General features: G+C 42.0%; 1 protein-coding gene across 1 annotated transcript in view; it reads right to left on the bottom strand.

The window, feature by feature from the left end:
• Positions 1-8035: 8035 nt before the first annotated feature.
• STAB2 (stabilin 2) overlaps positions 8036-18350 on the bottom strand; it is a gene marked incomplete at its 5' end in the record, with an annotated part of 86960 nt that continues 76645 nt past the window's right edge. Inside the window, 11 exons of the mRNA XM_029087300.1 lie at positions 8036-8086; positions 8606-8725; positions 9551-9679; positions 11969-12076; positions 13002-13160; positions 13932-14051; positions 14722-14828; positions 15054-15219; positions 16360-16493; positions 16854-16995; positions 18031-18224. Of these exons, the coding sequence (XP_028943133.1) occupies positions 8036-8086; positions 8606-8725; positions 9551-9679; positions 11969-12076; positions 13002-13160; positions 13932-14051; positions 14722-14828; positions 15054-15219; positions 16360-16493; positions 16854-16995; positions 18031-18224 (1430 nt within the window). The remainder of the gene's footprint in view (positions 8087-8605; positions 8726-9550; positions 9680-11968; positions 12077-13001; positions 13161-13931; positions 14052-14721; positions 14829-15053; positions 15220-16359; positions 16494-16853; positions 16996-18030; positions 18225-18350) is intronic.

Here is an 18350-nt window from a genome sequence, read left to right as displayed (position 1 = left end):
AGACACTGGAACAGGTTGCCCAGAGAAATTGTGGCTGCCCCCTCCCTGGAAATGTTCGAGGCCAGGCTGGATGAGGCTTTCAGCAACCTGATCTAATGGAAGGTGTCCCTGCTCATGGCAGGGGGGTTGGAACTAGATGATTCTATGATTCCATGATTTTAATGATTGAAGTGGTAAAAATTCATTGCTCATACTCTATGTATGTGATTTACTTGCCTCTTGAAGTTATGGTATTGCTGAAATTCCGTGTAAAATCTGGAATTTGTAATACATAAACTGAGGACAAGATTCTTGATATGAAAATGTTTCTAGGGATGTACTAAATTTCTTTTTCATGCCTGTGAAGGTGCAAGTTGCACACTGCTACAATGTATGTGTCATTGTTTTCACAGGGTAACTTGTATGAATTTCTGAAGCTTACTGGCTGGAGGGGCTCTAAGGTTCTCTACTTCGGTGATCACATTTACAGTGACTTGGCAGTAAGTAGTTTACTTCCACAAAATAGAAGATGAGGCTTTTTGTTAGCTTTCCTCTCTTCATCCCCAATGATTCAATATAACACACTTCAATTTGAATTTTCTAAATACAACAAAATTTGAGTTGGTAATTAAGCCTTATTGCTTTTCTTGCAGTGAAGAAATTTGATGCTGTAAAAGGCTGACCATATTTTCCACCTGACTTGTAGCATTTAACTTGTTTACAAACTGCGCTCAGGAACGTGAGAGTTTGTGTTCCTGATCCAGATACTGATTGTGTCAGATGTAACAGAGTAAACACAGATCTCTAAATGTACAGGATGTGGCTAATCTGGATGACATTTACTACTGAGCGTAATAAGAGCTGAATCAACTTCTGTTTTGAGTGGCAGGAGGCAATCTTCCTGTCACTAATGGCAAACTAACTTTCTTCCTGAGACCTTGCTATGGCTTGTAGGCCCACTCTTCAGGCATTTCTTACTACCTTAACGAACAAATGTGCTGCTAACTGTTACTTTAGGGTCAGCGAACACTACTTAACTCTTTAATAATTCATTGTGTATGAATGCCTGGATATAACTTTCCACTGCCAAGCTTTGGCAACATGTTTCAGCAACAGTAGATGCTAATATTTTTGCCCCAATCTGCTTTTAAAAAGAAAAGTAAGTTTGGGTGCTTCAGAAGGCTGAGGGCCAAAGGAAGGAGGACGCAGGTCTGTTCTTCTCTGGCATAATGAAGGAAAGAGCACAGGTGGCAGATGCCTCATCCTGTACTTGTCAGGACGAGCTTTCTGTTAACTGAGTGTTTGGGTAAATACCATGAACACAACACACTGTTTCTTCCAGTTACTTCTGACAGCAGCAGAGGTCTCATCCACAAGAGGAATTTCCTACTGTTTGTTTTAAACCTAATGAATTAGTGCTTATTTGCAAGTGCTTATGTGTTCTTTCTCTCTCTCTCTTCAAAAATGTGGGATTTGAAGCTTACTCTGAAATGAAAATCTATTGCTTGTTGGCACAGTTAAGTCCCCCTGTTTAATATTTCTGCTTGTACATAAGAAGCAAATAAATTAGTGCCCCTTTGGGGTAAACAATGGTCAATTTCTTCAGTTCTTTCAAGCAGTTCTTTACTAATACTTGTATTTTGTAATTCTTGGTAAATAGGATTTGACCCTGAAGCATGGCTGGCGCACTGGTGCAATTATTCCAGAGTTACGATCAGAGATTAAAATCATGAACACAGAGAAGTACATTCAAACCATGACCTGGCTGCAGACCTTGACAGGATTACTGGAACACATGCAGGTTTGTTCTGTGTGTGTGTAATTGGCTCTGTATAGCAAAAGGGATCCAGCAAAGTTTCTGAATGTTGGACATTGACATTGCAAGTGCCTCCTGTCTCATTAAACTTCACCAGTTTGATTGTAGATAAATAAATGCAATTATTTGTGCAGCTTGTTAATAAGAGTTTTACCAAAATCTTGTTCCCTTTCTCCACTTGTCAGCCTGGATTGATTCCTGCTTTCAGTTTAAAATGCATGTGGATAACTTCTGTATACTGATCTCTGAAGCACTCCTCTTGTCCCGTTAGCTGATAAGGGTTTATTAGCGGAAAGACTCATTTATGAGGGCATCCCTAGTCACCTGTCATCTGTACTTCACATTCCAGGTTCACCGAGATCCTGATGCACAAATGATTTTAGAAGAATGGAAGAAGGAAAGAAAGGAAATGAGGTAAGACATGGGAGATGAAGAATTTGCAATATGCTTCATGGTAGCCAAGTGTTCTATGTGGTATCTTCCACAGGTTTCTTCAGAATTTCTATCCATCCCTCATTTATATTCCCTGGTAGTTACAGACCTTCTCAGCTTATCGCATAAAGCAATATTCTACCTGTGCAGCAGTTCTCCCCTCTGACCCTTTGTGCATATGAACCCCTTTTCCATGTTCCTCTTCTTTGAAACAGACGTTAGTTTTCTTCATGAAAGCATAACATCAAAGCAAGTGGTTTTCCTTCTCATCTTAGCTCTCCAGCTCTCCTGTCCCTCTGTGTTCAACTATTACCATTGCTATTGATGACACAGCTTAACTCCTACATGATTTAAAAATGTGTTTCTGTACCAAGAGTTAGGTCACTTCTTCAGTATTTTTAGATTATGTATTCAGGTTACATACAATACATCTTAGAATATGCAGAAACTGGGCTCTGCAATAGACGAGATTTTGCGATGGACTCATCAGAGAAATAAGTAATAGGGCTAAAACTCCTAAAAATCTACTATCTTAAAGGAACAACCTCTAAGTGCAGGGTGTGTGAAGTGCACAGTTGGCAAGGCCAGCAGCTGTTTTACCAGCAGCCTTCCCCAGAAATGTGGAATTAAATGAAATAGAAATAATACTTGTCAGTAACTAATAACAGAAGTTAATTCCAAGATGTTTCTAAGCTTTTTGTGTACATTAAAACAAATCTTTGCATTTTTAAAAAAGTCTTTTGTCTTTGGGACAAGCAAATGTCATTAGGATTTAGATGAAGGCAAAAGTCTTCTTTCACAATCTTTAGAAAGGAAATCTAGAGATGTCATGTTTCTGAAATCAGAAGCAACTTACTATTGGTTTTAGTGGGAGAAGCATGAAGCTCTTCTGTTCACTACTGTGGTTGCTAGATCTGGGCTACAAGAGGTGAAAAAACTTCTTATGTGGTACATTTAGTGGTTTGAAGTGCAATAGCAAGAGGATAATGCATAGAACAGGCAATAGGAACTGTTTGCTTCAGGTTCTGGATGCTAGCTGGTAGAGAGATGTGTGCAGGTATGTTTGCTTAATTCTCTTTGTTTTCTTTTTTGCGGGGGACAGGGAGATGAACAGGAATTTCTTCAACGCACAGTTTGGAAGCTTATTCAGAACTGATGAGAATCCAACTTATTTCCTAAGACGTCTCTCTAGATTTGCAGATATCTACATGGCATCATTGAGTTGTCTCTTGAACTATGACCCTGATTACACATTTTATCCAAGAAGGACTCCTTTGCAGCATGAACTTCCTGGCTGGTCAGACCAGCTCTGCACTGGTACATTCAGAATACCTTTCCTACAAGAGACAGTTCAGATCAAATAAGCACTTGGCTTGTTCTCTCTAAAATGAGCAAACATATTTTTTTTTGAATGTACATGTATTTTATTTAAGTCACTTAAAATCTGTTATCTTGATTTAGATGTAATTCATACTCATTCTCATAAGCATTGTACCTATTTTCTCCTCTCCTGCTTGGACATGTGAAAACTCCTCTTACACACAGAAGAGATGAAGGACTGCCAAAATAGCAAAATAATAGTGGGCTGGGAGGGAGGGCCAATCTGAGGGGAAGGACTGGAGGTGTTCTGGGGTGGTTGTTTTGGGTTTTTTCGTTTGTTTGGTTTGGTTTTTTTGTTCATTGGAAATTTCACTCTGCAGCCCTGTGGTTTTCAAAGAAACACCTGTACTCTGTTCTGGCCATGTTTCCAGTTGAACTGGAGCCTGTAATGGTTCTTGGCACTGAAAATCTTAAATCCAGTGTTAGTATGTCAGTGATACACAGTTAATAATGAGTTTATGGTGAGACCGAGATGGATGCTGTATGCATTTGAACTTTCCTTGCTGCCATGACTAGAGCCTTACCTGTAACTGAACTAACTGCTGTAGTGTCAGTGTGGCTCTGCTGCATTGCACTGATTACAGCACCGGTGGGCTCAGGCTGCTGGAGTCTTTTCTGTGCAGTTTCTGTTCTTGTAATGTCAGTGCTTGGCTGTAGGTGCATCTGAGCCTAAAACTGAAAGCAGCAGTAACTTCAGCTGCTTCAGCTTCCGTATGTTAACTTTTAGGCACCTTTCTTTTTTAAGTTTCAAAACACTTAAAATATCCACTCTTACAATAAAGCCATTTCAAGAGCTCTTGCATTTTGCATTTCAAAGCAGAGACAGATACCTGTCAGGCTTTAGTTTGATCCTAAATGCTGCTTTTTAAAATTTTAAGTGTCTTACAGTGGTATGCAATGTGGTTTTGCTGTCCCTAAGAGCGAATGTATTTCACATAGCCTTCAGTAATGGACTTTCACAGTCAAAAGTAAACACGCACAGTGGGCAAATGAATTGAAAGAAAAATTAAGAAATGAGAAAACAAAACCCAGAGTTTTCTGATGACATTTTTTTAGCTCAAGCCCTCAAAGCCGAATTGGGGGTGGTAGACAGTTTGCATCAAGTGAAATAATTGTGGCCGTGCAAATTAGAAGTTTTATGGAATTACTGCCATTGCAGCTAATACCTGAACACAAAGTCTGGGTAGCATATATTTTCCAAAGATTTGATCTGAAAAATGTCTATTTTGCACAAGGAAAACATCTGTTGATGTGTTTCCTCAAACAGGCACTTTATAGAACTGCTATATAGTTGTTTTTAAATAAGGATGCTTTCCTTTCTGTGCATCCAAAGGAAACATTTTTAACTGGTGCTTCCCACCCCAGCCATTTTAGAAGTCATAATATGATTAATATTTTAAAAATTTTAGTTATTAAAAGCTCTGTTTTAAAAAGCATATAATTAGCAAAATATATAGCATTTGGTATTTCACTTCATTTTGGGATACCACTTGCTTCCTACCATGGTTGTTGGGTAAACAAACTTTTGATGACCAAAAGTTTTCTTGTTTGTGTTTTTTTTAACCTGTCTGTATTATATGCCAGTACCTATATTGAATTTCATATGCAGTATCTTTCATATTTTTAAAAGCATGTTTGCAATGTAAAGAGTGTATTCTAATCTAGCCTGCATAATTTCATAAGTAGTTTTCCTGTATGCTTGAAAACAGTCTGAAGTCATTACAGTGTTCATTACAGATTTTTTTTTTTTGTGGTTTTCTTGTGCTCCTGTTTCAAACTTGATGTGCAACACTCCTGAAGTGTGTGTGTATATTTAAATAGATGAATGTACTTGAAGTGAGTAAGTTCATCTGACAGTCCTGCTGATTTACTGGAAGAAAAATTGTAAGTTTTGCAAGAAGTTAGTTTGGCTTTATCAGGAAACTTGTTGGTGGGGCTGTGCAAGAAATATTTAGCGTAACTTGATAATGAAATGTGGGGATGGAAATATCCCTCATTTCCCTTCAATTCCTTATCCTAATGCTCAGCTTGAACTGAACTTGTTGTTACAAGTGTGTAGCATGTCTCATTGCTCCAGAGATTTCAATGCACTGTTTAAAAAAAAAAAAAACCCCGAAAAACAAAACACCCCAAACCACTGTACGTTCTCTGTCAAACAATAGTACTGTGCTATTCACTTCTGCATTATTCAATTTGTTAATGTTTTGTTCACCAGAGATTTCAATGCACTGTTTAAAAAAAAACAAACCCCGAGAAACAAAACACCCCAAACCATTGTACGTTCTCTGTCAAACAATAATACTGTGCTATTCACTTCTGCATTATTGAATTTGTTAATGTTTTGTTCGTTGTAACTCTGTGATGTTCCTTCTCTTGAAGATGGCTAGGAGTCAGTCTGCCTAATTTTCCTGTGTCAGCGGGAACAGTTTAATTGAGTTGAATAATGTTATCCACAGAATACACATTTTGTTTCAAGGTGGTTTCCTCCTGTCCCACTTCCTTGCTCTTAACTTACAAATCAAACTTCTGTACAAAGCTCTGTTACAACAGCCAGCTGAAGTAAAATCTTGTTTATATTGCATGACTTCTTGAAATAAACAACGCTGCATGGAAAAAAAATATGGGAGGGTTATATTTCTTTAAAACAACCCAACTATATATAATATTAATTTAAGTGAGAATTTTATAGTGTATTATTTATTTTTCAGTGCTAGAATGCTCTTCTTTAACTTTTAAAAATGTATTGCATTTTTGTAATGATTTCACCTTGGCGCGCTCTGCATTACTTTAAGCCTGTTATGTTACTGACTTCAAAGAGATTTTTGAGCATGTTTAAAGGGCAGTGTCTCTTTATATTCATTTGGGAGTATAGTTCATTTGAACACCAAAGCAAGAAGAAATTTTCATTCTGTTCTATCAAAAACATGGAAGATAGTAGTCTGTCACTAAAAGCAGAGTTCAATGAACTGTGGAACTTATTTTGTGATAAAAGTATTTAATGATTATTACAAAAATAAAGCTTGGACTTATCTCTGATCCCTATGAGCCTCAGTATTTTGGGTAACTGGGGAGAAGGAAAGAACATGAGTTGTATTAATTGCAAAACTCTGTGGGGAAAACTCCCCTAAATATGTGTGTGTGTTTGTGTTCTAAATGTTTTAATATCTTATAGGTAAAAGCAAGCAGGCATGTGCAGAGGGCCAAGGGAAGGAGTCTGGAAATTGCTTCAGTCTGTCTTTTTCGTCCAGGTATTTACACATTAAGTTCCCTTGCCTGTGCTTGATGGCTGTGTCAAAGACCCTAGAGTTGCCTGCATACCTTGTTCTGAAAGGAGGCATCCTGGGGTGTTCTCACAGGTCACTAATGCTCTCCTGCAGTGACACCTTCCCTCTTGCCCCCAATGTGTGGTAGACACCAGGAAGCATATCACAGGAGAACGTTATTGCTGCCAGCAAGAAAATCTTTTTCTTGCTATTTTGTGGTTTTTGTGGTGTTCTCAAAGTTTGCTATAATGTTAAGGTTTTCAGGGAAGGAAACGAAAGCTAATCAATCTCAGGTTTGATTCACTTCTGATAGTGTGGTGAAAATTGCAGCTGTTATTGCTGTGCATCAGTTGAACCGCAATGTTAATGTGCTTGGTAAAAATCTGGTACGTGAACAAGCAGGTAGCTTTTGCTCCTCTCAGACCTAAAAAACTGAATGTGGACATGAGAAGGCAAGAGTATGTTCATCTTCGTTGTCCACTTCTCACAAAAATGGCTCAAGTAAAAATTGATTACTAGTCAAATGCTCCCATATCACCTGTATTTCTTACCAAAGCTTCTACAGTTACTGTTTCCCTTTGTACAGTGAGGTGAGATGAGATGTAAACAAAACAGTCGGAGGAAAGGTAAAAACCTAGAGGAGGTGAGTGGGGCAGACAGGATGCTTGCCTTTACTGCTGCTGAGCTTCGTACAAGAAAGTATACTAGCAAAAAATCCCTTAAGTTTAAAAATACAGGTTTAACACATGTTCTGTTTCACACTTGCCAGTTGTAGTTGTAACTGAGCCAAAATGAAAGCATAGAGCTGGAGTGCTAGCAAATTTAGGGTATTTGCCAAGTTAGCAGCGTGTTTGAGGCCATTTTAAAGCCTGTGCAGAATAAAAGCAGTTAAATAGCGGGGTTGTGAAAGTCATACTTCTCACAGAGAGGTGTCTGCTTCTGGGTAGGTTAGCTGAGGCTCAGATCTGCATTTGGTTGGCCTTGCTCAGATACAGCCACCACTTCTGGGGTTCCTAACTATATGGGCTGCATCTTAAACAAAGCTGTGCTCTTTTGCTTTTTAATTTGTAAAGTGACTTTATTCTCTGAAACATGTAGGTGCTGTTTTTTCACAGTAGTGTAAATACAAATGTGTTTTATAATTGGCTAATGCCAAATTCGGTCTTTAATTCTGATCATGAGGACCACTCATCACAAGCTGCTGGTCATCTGAATCCTATAAAAAGAGAAGAAAAAGAAAATCAGGTTTGAACATTGTGTTAAGAAATGAAAGTCACTTTTTGTCAAATTTGTCCATACAGATGGTAGAGTTTGCACCTGACCCTTTTGCACCAAACAAGACCCTTTACAGGATACAAAAAGGTTTATTTTGATTTTAGACTCTGCATGTAAATTAGGGTCTTGCTAAATTGGACCATCAAGGCTATTCAGATATTTGGCTTTACTCAATCTTTCCTTCCCTTGTTTCCCAGCCCCCTTCCTGTTACGTTTCAGATTCTGTGCAGAATGTGTTTGCAGCAAAGAGAAGGGAAGACAAAATTGGAGGGCTTTTTAAATTTGTATAAACCTAATTTCTAGCAGTGGTGAGATAGGAAAGCCAGGAACTTGAATGGTATTTTCCCAAATTAATTTTTCTTCCCCCCACCCCCACCCCCAAGGTTTTCCTTTCATAAAGTCATTCTCTCTGACTATGATTTCAGTTGTGTCTCAATCTCACATCAAAATGAACACTTACTGAGAAAAGATCATAAGTAGGTTCTGGTGGAGTCAGTGCAGACGAACTTTCGTATGAGGGGTTGGTGATATTTGAAGGGTGTGACTTGTCCAGCGAGGTTACGTCAGTCTCATCTTTTGACTACACAAAACCACACAAAACTGTTTCAAATTCATCCTCCCCAGTCAGTGTATTAACTGGGGCACTCAACCTTCACTACTGACTGGTGTCCAACAAAGTGTTGGAGCTGAACCAGCTTTATCATCTCAGTCGGTGTCTTTGGGTTGTTTTATTATCTCAGGTCACTCAACACTGGTACCTTTTTTTCTCTCCCTTATTATTTTAAAATCTCAGCAAAGAATGGGAGAGGAAGTGTTGCCCTGACGTTGTGCCTGGGATAAAAGGTACCTGGGTGGTCCAGGGTGGTCCTGAGTGCTCTCATTGCAGCTATGTAAAACTACAAGCATTTCCCCTGGCTTATGGCTCCTGTTTTTTGTTTCTAGAAGACGATTTGCATTATGCAGGGACTAGAATAGGAGGAAATTTCTGGTTACTTCTAGGTAGATTTTCTTTTGGATTGATTTTTGAGTATTTTGTAACACTTTCTTTTGGTCATCCCTTGTGTCTGAGTAGCTTGGCTGTTGCTGGCTGGTTTAGCGTCATCGTGATACTATGCAAGGCTAGCAAAGTTAGTTAAGAGAAAGCAAGTTGTGAGCTCACCAATATAAAAAAATTGTACTTTTCAATCCTGACAATTTCAATTTGCTTGTCTTTTTTCCTGTGCTGCCCAAGACCAAGTGTGTGAGCCTTCCCCCCTTTCTCCCTGTCTCAGTCTGAGTGGGAAGTCATTGGGAATGTTTCCAGCTTAATAAAATGCAAGGAGAAATGGGAGGCTGTGAGTTTGGGAGGTGAGGTGGTTCCGGGGTAGTGCTGCCCCCGTGCTTTGTGTTCCTGTCTGCCACCTACCTGGAAGTGCTGGAAGGCTGTGTTTCTCTTCCTGAACCTGAGGTATGAATATCCAATAAAAGCCACAATTCCAGTAACCAGGCAGATGCCAAAGAATATTCCTGTCCCAGTACTGGCATGGAGAGAAGCCTGGAAGCAAGAGAGAGGGTGAGTGAGCTGCAGGGTGGGCACTGATCACCTTCTAGCACCTGAGCACATGCAGTGTCCGTTTGAGATCTGCCCTAGTCTTGGACTGCTTTTGTGCTTGTTTCCTGGTACGCGATCCTTAGAGAAGGTTAAATACAGCCTTTTGATGGTAATTACAAATTAATTTTTTTTTCAGGGTACTGAGCACTGGTTGTAGCACAGTTTCATCTTGCTCATGGTTTTGAAGTTACAGAGCGTGCCTAAGTGATCTTTTCTGCTCAGGTTTTCTGAAGTAGCAATAGAGGCTATGATGAAACTGAAACCTCACTGGCCTGTGGAGGAGAAATGGGTTCCAAATTCCCTTAAGGCAGCTTGGAAAACTGTGCTGCAAACCCTGGAGGGCTCTGCATGGCTTCAAGCTTATTCCCCACTTTGTGTGCTGGGGAGGTGCTGGTTATTGCCAGCTATTGGCAGCCACACCATCCTCGGAGCCCTGCTTAGCAGGACTCAAACCAAACCATGCCTGAGATGGGGCACATCTCCTCACTGGTTAGAGGGACTGACAACCTGTGCTGGGGGTGTGCAGGGCTGGGCTCTGCCAGCTGCCCAGAACCTGCCTTCTGGAGGTCATTTTGCCCCAAAACATGCAACGTCTTTAACCTGAAATCATTCTTCAGCCAAGCAGGTAAAGTGTCAATGCAAGAAGCTGTGTATAATATCTTACAAATATTTTAATAAATATGTATGTAGGTGAAGGACTGAAAGAAATTCACACATGATCTGGATTTCATCTAAAGGGGAGAAATGTCTCCAGGCTCAGACTTTGGTTTGCCTTCTGCAGCTCTCTGGCCTGGTAGACTGATACCATGAGGGTGACCAGCACTTTGGGGGTGATGAGAAGTTTGAGGGATCCTAGGGCATGCAGCCACTCAGGCTGCAATCTCCCCAAAGCACTGTACTCTTTGCTGGCAGTCTGGGAGGTCAGGAGGTGTTTGGAAATGGATAGGAAATTTATATGCTCTTACTTTTGCTTTTCCATGTGATGCCCTAGCTTTGTGGCCTCCTGCCTACAAAACTAATTATTAAACTTACCCTGTCAAAAATAATCACATTGTTGTCTTAAGTATTATTTCTCTTTTTAGAAAACAAAATAATTTACATGGTACAGCTGGACAGCTAAATATTAGAAAACATTTAATTGCCCTCTAGTATGTGGAGGGTATTCTAAAGACTGTAATATCATGCTGCTGTAGACTGACAGAAATTGCCTATTATTTTGAATAATTTTCAGGCAGTAATTTATGCTTTTACCCAAGTGTGTCATTTCCTACTTGTGAGGATTGTAGGCTGCAAGGGATTCTTGTGAACCAATTGTGCAGGCATATTACTGAGCTTCAAGGGATGAGAAGGCTGTGGTTTGTGAAGGAGAAGGGGTTGCTCAGGACAAAATTAAGGCGAGAAAGAGAGTATCAACAGGATTAATCTTGTGGACCAAGGAGGCAGCTGGTTAGCTACTTCTGAAACCAGAGCTTTTTGTACTGGAAAAAAAGGTGCTCAGTGCGCATCTCTCCCAGGGGCAGCAGGGATCACTTTTGTGAAACATCCCAGTTGCACTGCAGGTGAATGAAATGTTTTTTCCTCCCTTTCGTACAAAACAGTAAACTTTGCTGTTGGGAAACAGAACAATGTCCCTCCCTCCCTGCTGCTGGGCTCTGCACATTTTTATTCCATCTTGAAGCAGTGCAGCTGCTAACTCAACTTGCCTCCATGGAAAGGATGGCATGCCTTCCTGAACTGTGCTCTTCTGCCATGCACTGTTTGCTTTGGCCTTTCTAGTGGGAGAGATAATTGGGTAACTGGTACCATTGCAGGGATTCGTGCAGGCAAAAACTATCTATTTTAAAAACAACTTGTTGTTTTGGGTAAGAATAAATGCAAACCCAAGATTTCCTTAGAAGCTTGAAAGATCTTTTTGGAATAACTGAAATGGAGCTTTACAAAACCTCCATTACAAAAATGAGCTCCATTATGAAATGGAGCTTTTTTTAAATATATATAAAAAATAAATGCAGGAAGAACATGTTCAGACAGAAACATTTTGAACGAGCTTCACTCGCACCCTCTTCTTCAATTCTAATTTTCTTTCAAAATAACCTTTTAAACTGAAACTGCATCTGTGAGAGGGTAACTGAAATATATAAATGCCAGCAATGAGTCTGGGATGATGTAAGGCACAGACACCCCTCACCACTTCCCCCTCCCCCCCCCAAAAAAAAATCACTATGTACTTACAGGTGCTGGCGGAGCCTTTAAAGGCTCTGAAATGATATGGATTATCCCATTGGAAGCAATTATATCCCACTCAACAATAGCACTTCTGTCCACGTGTCTGATCTCACCCTGCCAGGAGAAAGAACAATAAGAGCTGAGCTTTGCCTCTCCTGCCTTTGGGGCTGAAATAAACCTTGAGACTATTTCCCCACCTCAGTTACTGCCACACAGAGGAAAAATCCCGTGGGGGCTTACACTGCTGCCTTTCTGGACATCAGTGCTGATGCTGGGCACTCAACTTGCCTTGGGCCCAGCACTGTCCTCTAGAGCATGTTTTAACTGCAAGCCCACAGACACAGGGTTTCTTATTGTCATATTCAGCGATACTGCATCCCCAACAGCAGAGTCCCAGCCTTGGTCTCGAGGGGCTGCTGTCACAGAGATTGTTTGAAATGCTTGGGCAGTGAGTATGTTCTTAATAAAAACTGAGAAGTTGGGTGTGTTTTCAGAGGATACTTTCCATGTGCAGAAAGGATATAAATTTTTGTATTTAAAAAATTCCCACTGAGATAGCAATAAAAAACCTGCAAACTTGTTTTGTGTGCTTTTGCTCTGAGCAAGGCTATGCTGGGGTCTCTTCTTTCCCAAGAATTACCTTTAAAATTAGCTTTACAAATGCCAATGCTTTTCTTTTATGAGAAGCTGCTGCCTTTGTCTCTCCTCCTGTAGCACTGCCATCTCTCATAATCCTACCAGGCTGAGCAAAGTGTTCAATCAAGCCCGTGTCCCCATCCTGCTGTTCCTGCAGGCCACAGGAGCAGCTTCCTTCAAGTTCTGAGGGTCAGAGCTTGGACATTTGCAAACTTATAAATTTGCAGTTTGCCAGCTGCTCTCCTGCAGCTTCTGGGCAGGAAGGAGCCTTCTGGAGTCAGCCCCTCATTGCTGCCCACTATAATTTTACTGAATTGCTCTCTGGATCAGCATACCACTCCATTATAGGGTATAGAATAAGAGGGGAAAAAGCACAAAGATGGGAAATTTATTAAAAAGATACCTGTTCAGCAGTGGGGGCTTGATGTTCCTGGCCCCCGGTGTTTGTAATGAGGAGTTTTTCCCCTAGACGAGTTAGGAGGGTGGTTCCGTTGGTCAGGTCCTCATAAAACATGACACTGACATTAGATAAATGATACTCGATGTCTCGCCCAGAAAGTGTCTGCAAACGAGAGCAAAATACAAGGAGCGTTAACTGATCTCGTTAATCCTCTGGATTTACCAGCAGGCTATGTGCCTGTGACCTCTTTGCTATTAATACTGCAGAAAGTGCAATATGGGGTAGAGGCTTTTGGGAAATCTGGATGCAAACAGTGGGATCCTCTGTCCCCACTGGCCTCTGACAGCTTCCTGCAGCAGGCAGTGCTTTGGTTCTGGTGGGACAAAGAACTTCACTCTTTTGTATGATGGCCTGAAGTGATGAGTCTCAGAGATATTCCAAACAGCTTGAAGATGCAAGCCAAGGCATAAACCCAGGTGAATTAAGACAATGTTTGACAGAAGGAAGGAAGAAGGAAGGGATAAGCACAAAAATGAAGCTAGGAACAGATGTCTTTAATGTATTTGTGGGAAATACAAAAGTCATGCACTGCTTTCTTCAGATAACTGTACCTGATGCTAATAAGCCAGAGAAGGCTTCAACTCAGGCAGACTCCTTTTTACCTAGGTAAGTAAAATCCCTGATGGAAGAGTCTCTGTAGTGACTCAAACACTTGATAACCTTTCACTCCTAACTATGGAAAAGAAATGGAAATGATGAACTCACCTCTTTTAGAAGCACAGTTGAAACTATGTGGGTTTACACAGAAGTTAGGTCGTGCAAAGACTTTGTTTTTTAAAAAAACCCTTAAATTTCACTGGGATACAGAAACCCATAATGGCTATTTAAAAAGTGTTATTAAAATGAGGAAGGAAAAAAGAAAGAAACTCTGACCTCATTTTCCCTTAACCCGCTATCGTTTGGAGCAAAGAGAGTGGCGTGCACTGACAGGTCTGTGAGGTACCGCAGGAACTCCCTCCCCTTCCTAGAGCTGTTAGAGTAAGCCATGATGTCCTAGGCAGAAACAAAATTCAGCTTTACTAAAGAGCAATTGTGCTCTGCTGTGTGGGGAGCTGAAAAGTTGAGAATGTATAAATAACAACAAATATAAATATTATACAAATAAATGTATAAATAACAACAAAGTAGCTTTCCATTAATAGCCATGAAGCAACTCTGGAGTGATATTATGGAAGAAGTTTGTATTCAAAACCCAATTTTAGCTGCTGATTTGGTGAGTGCATCTTAAATGGACTTGCAGGAGTTGGGCTCTTGTTGTCTGTAAGGTTCCTTACACATACAATGCCTTTCTGAGTAGTGGCAAGAAAGGGACCCTTTTAATGCTTTGCCTTTTTCGCCAGCAGCGATTCAATAAAATTACAAAAAAGCACCATGCTCCTCGTGATGCTTAGAAAGCCAGGAGCAGCTGTGCACAGAATCCTCTTTAGGCTAAAGCTGCAGTAGCATTTCATTTCTAAATGAATTTAAAAAAACCCCGAAACCTCTTTGGAGCAAGTAATTAAAAAAATAAAAGCAACTAAGTTCTGATCTCAACAGTGCGGATTTAGACCACTCCACCATGCTTTGCTGGTGTGGTGTTGTTACTGGCTAGTAAAGCAAACACTGAGATACAACCTGCTGGCAGAGCCACCTGAGCCAGCAGCGCGGCAGCTGTGGGCCGTACCGACAAGAAGTTGGTCAGCGTTGGGAAGGACGTCAGCACTTGCAGCAAGTTCCCGCTGCAGGAGGAGCCATCCCCCACGTAGCCCGGCTTGCAGGTGCAGTTCACCTCTGGAAGGTACAAACACAGGGAGACGGGTGGGCAAACGCCCTTTGCTAGAAGGCTTTAGGCTGTCCTGTGCCTGAAAAACAACTTGGAGGCAACAGTTTTTTTTAAAGATAAAAAGAAGCAGAGTCTCTTGCAGTGTTAGCTGCAGCCTGTGGCCGACCAGAGGAACCGAAATCCAGGCTGCTGCTCCCCTTTGCGCAGAGGGATGCAGCAAAAAACCCTCTTACCTTTCTCCCTGTAGCAGAAGACATCCCAGGTTTCACTCAGGTTGACTCTTTTTCCATAGTCCACAATGCCAACGTACCCGGAGCCGCAGTTTGGGGACGAGAAGGCAGTTGGGTAGCCCACCCTCTGGCCATCTAGCCAGCCAGCAGCGCACAGGTGGTACCTCGCCTGCAGCCAGCACAGCCAAAAGGAAAAAACATGGGGGGAAGAGCTGGGTGGTGGGGCTGGGGTGCTGCTGAGGAAAGGGACAATCCCCCTGGGGCCCTCAGGCAGCAACCAACCCACCAGTCTTCTTTCTGAGGGTCTGAGCAGGCTCTGTATGTCCATCCTGCAGCCTGCCCTGTGCTGAGCTCTGTGCCAAGGGCATGCAGAGAGGGGGCCTTCCTGAAAGTCAGTGGCTGCCTGTTACAGGCCGATGGAGCCAGGATTTCCTGGGAAAAGGTTCCCTGAGCCCAAAGGCAGGCAGGATCAGAGGTGGGTGTGAAAGCAAGAGGGACGTGCAATCCCATCGTGTGACAACCCACCTTTTGTCAGCATGGGAAGGGCTGAGAAACCAGCTCAACATGGAAAAGAAGTCCCTGGGAGTGCTGAAAGCAACCCCACTGCCGACTTTGCTGCTCCGAGGGAAATGTTTAGACTGTGTGGCTCAGGGGACCTACAGCTCCTGCTGCAATCTGAATCTCCTCAGGCAGCAGAAGGAGGTTTACATGCTGGCTGCGATCCAGCCTCACGTTTTGCTAAAGGTGTCTCTAAATGGTAAGCATCTTCCTTCCTTCCACAGACGAGAAGGAGCTGGAAAGGCACAGTCAGTCTCACCCACTCTCCTAAAACAAGTTTTACAAACCCAAGGTGTGATGCTCATCCTGCTGACAGCAACTCTGCCTGGTCTATAACACTCTCAGGGAAAAGAATATGGAAATGGCTCTGCTAAGTTAACAGCATTTGGGGAAAAGATTCCTGGAGCCTTACATTAAAAAGAAAATTAATCTAAGCATAATTCTGAAGTGTACATTTCTTCAAGAAGTGCTAATAAAACCTCCATAAAAACACTCTGTAAGTCTGATTTTACCATCGCACTCCAGTATCACTGGAAACAAGAATTTTGCAACTGGTTTCAGTGCTGTATGAGCAGGCGTGAAACCAATCATCTGAAAACTGCTCCCAGACAAATATACCCTGGGGCACAGCGGAAGGAAAGGAGGGAAAATGAAGCTTGTTAGCACAGAGCAGCCCCTTGCTCCTCCCTCCCCATTTATGCTGACGTTTGGTCCACTTGGGGGATCTCTTCCTGTGGTGAGGCTTCCTCACCTTCTGAGCATACAGCAGCTGGTTATACGTCGCGACGGTGGCTGACTCATTGGCACAGGCCTCCTTTGCCTTCTCATAAGTCATTTTGTACTGCCCCTGTGGGGACCGTAAGTGGAAAACCCCAACAGTGGTATCTGCAAAGAGAGAGAGAAGAACCAGCTCTTCCTGAGGGGGTTTCTGTTTCTGGATGCAAAGTCAACTGTGCCACACAAATACCCGTCAATTTTGTGAAATGTAGTTAGAACAGATTGATCCCTTAGAGGTAGTATTCCTACCTGGAATGCCCTCATCTGTTGCTTCATAAATCCAGTATTGTAAAGTATTTAAGCACACCTTCTAATTTTAAATGTGCTTACATCTCATTGTTTCAAGGGGATATAGGTAGAAGACTGGGTGAGTTTACAGACACAAGGATCCTGGCCTCTGGCTTCAGCGCAGTGGGACAGGGATGAGGATGTCCCTGTCCTTTGGTGTGCACGGTGTGCCACCCTCACCTTGGAAGTGGAGATCGGCACAGTCGGCGTCAGGGTGGCACTGCCCATTGTCTTGCAAGCAGCGGTCGAGAGGAAGCTGCATCACGGAGCAGTTCAGCCCATCACCAATGTAGTTATTTTTACATTGGCACTTGCGTTTGTCCTGGTCAGAGAGAGAATAAAAAAGGCCAGGCCAAGTATTTAGCCGACATAAAAGTGGTATTTCAAGCAACATTCTGAACTGTTGGAAAAATTTCACTTGATACAGCCAGGAATAGACAAACAGGAAGGTTGCTACTAACAACTGTGATTCAACAGACCACAAACTCTGACGCTGACATTTATTCTTCTAAGCAAAACATTTACACATGCGCTTGGGTACTTTGCTGAATTAATGCCAAACCATAATTCCATCCACAAAGCTAATAACATGCATTGGAGAATTGTGTGACATGCAATTAACAAAAATGGATGGCAAACCAATCAAAATGATATTTAAATGACTGGGCACAGGAACGTGAAAGGAATTTAGCAGTCCATTGATAGTAATAAATTGAGAACTATAAACCAAGCAGGAGTTGGTGACATCCAGGGATTGTGATGGTTGGCAGCTGGAACAGATTAGAAGCAAGGCTTTTCCAGATTGCTCCTGGGAGATATATCAGGCAAGCCACCAACACGGAATGGACAAGTGATCCTGAAAGCACCAGGACAAATGCTGGATCAAGTCACCACCACAAGTTTTCTTCAACAACATTGACTGTGCAGGCCAAGGAATTTGTACAATTTGGCTGCAGAGCTTTTTAAGCCGAGTCTGGCCAACTAACAAGTGACACCATTCTCCCAGCTGTCCCTACATTTAACTCCCAAAATATATTCTGTTTCAATCCAACAAACTCCCATTGCAAATAGGGATATCCAGTTAGGGAGAGTTATGAAGAGAACAGAAAAATTACACATGAAAAATATCGCATCTGCTGCTATAGCACCCCTTTCCCTAGAGCAAAGATGTCAAACTGTTTCTCACACCTCAGCTGAAAGGATAACAAACTGGTGTGGAAAACAGTCTGGAGCCATGTAAAGGTTATTTTGGAAAACAGGAACTTTGAGAGGTACAGAGGGTGATCCAGCCAGAGAAAAGACTTCTGCTGGCACCAGGAAAAAGTTCCTTGCTGGTGACTGAAATCATTCAACTTACAGGTCCTATGACGGTGCAAATGGCGTGCTCATGGCAGCCACCGTTGAACCCATCAGCACAAGGATTTATTGGAAGGCATGTGAAGCCATCGCCTTTGTACCCTTTCTGGCAGCTGCAGAAGACTTTCACCCCGAGCTGTGTGCATTCGGCTGCCCTGTGGCACCCGCCGTTGTTTTGTTTGCAAAGGTCTGCAGCTGCATGGCGAAAAGAAAACACGTGAATAGAGTTTGCCCTCAAAGAGGATGTTCTTCACAAAGATAAATCACCTCCAGATTTTTAAGGCACCCTAAAAATACTAGAACATTTGTTTGGGGAAAAAA

The sequence above is a fragment of the Antrostomus carolinensis genome, unplaced genomic scaffold (assembly GCF_000700745.2).
Source record: "Antrostomus carolinensis isolate BGI_N321 unplaced genomic scaffold, ASM70074v2 scaffold12061, whole genome shotgun sequence".
Lineage (NCBI taxonomy): Eukaryota > Metazoa > Chordata > Aves > Caprimulgiformes > Caprimulgidae > Antrostomus > Antrostomus carolinensis.
This window is presented reverse-complemented; position numbering and strand designations above follow the sequence as displayed.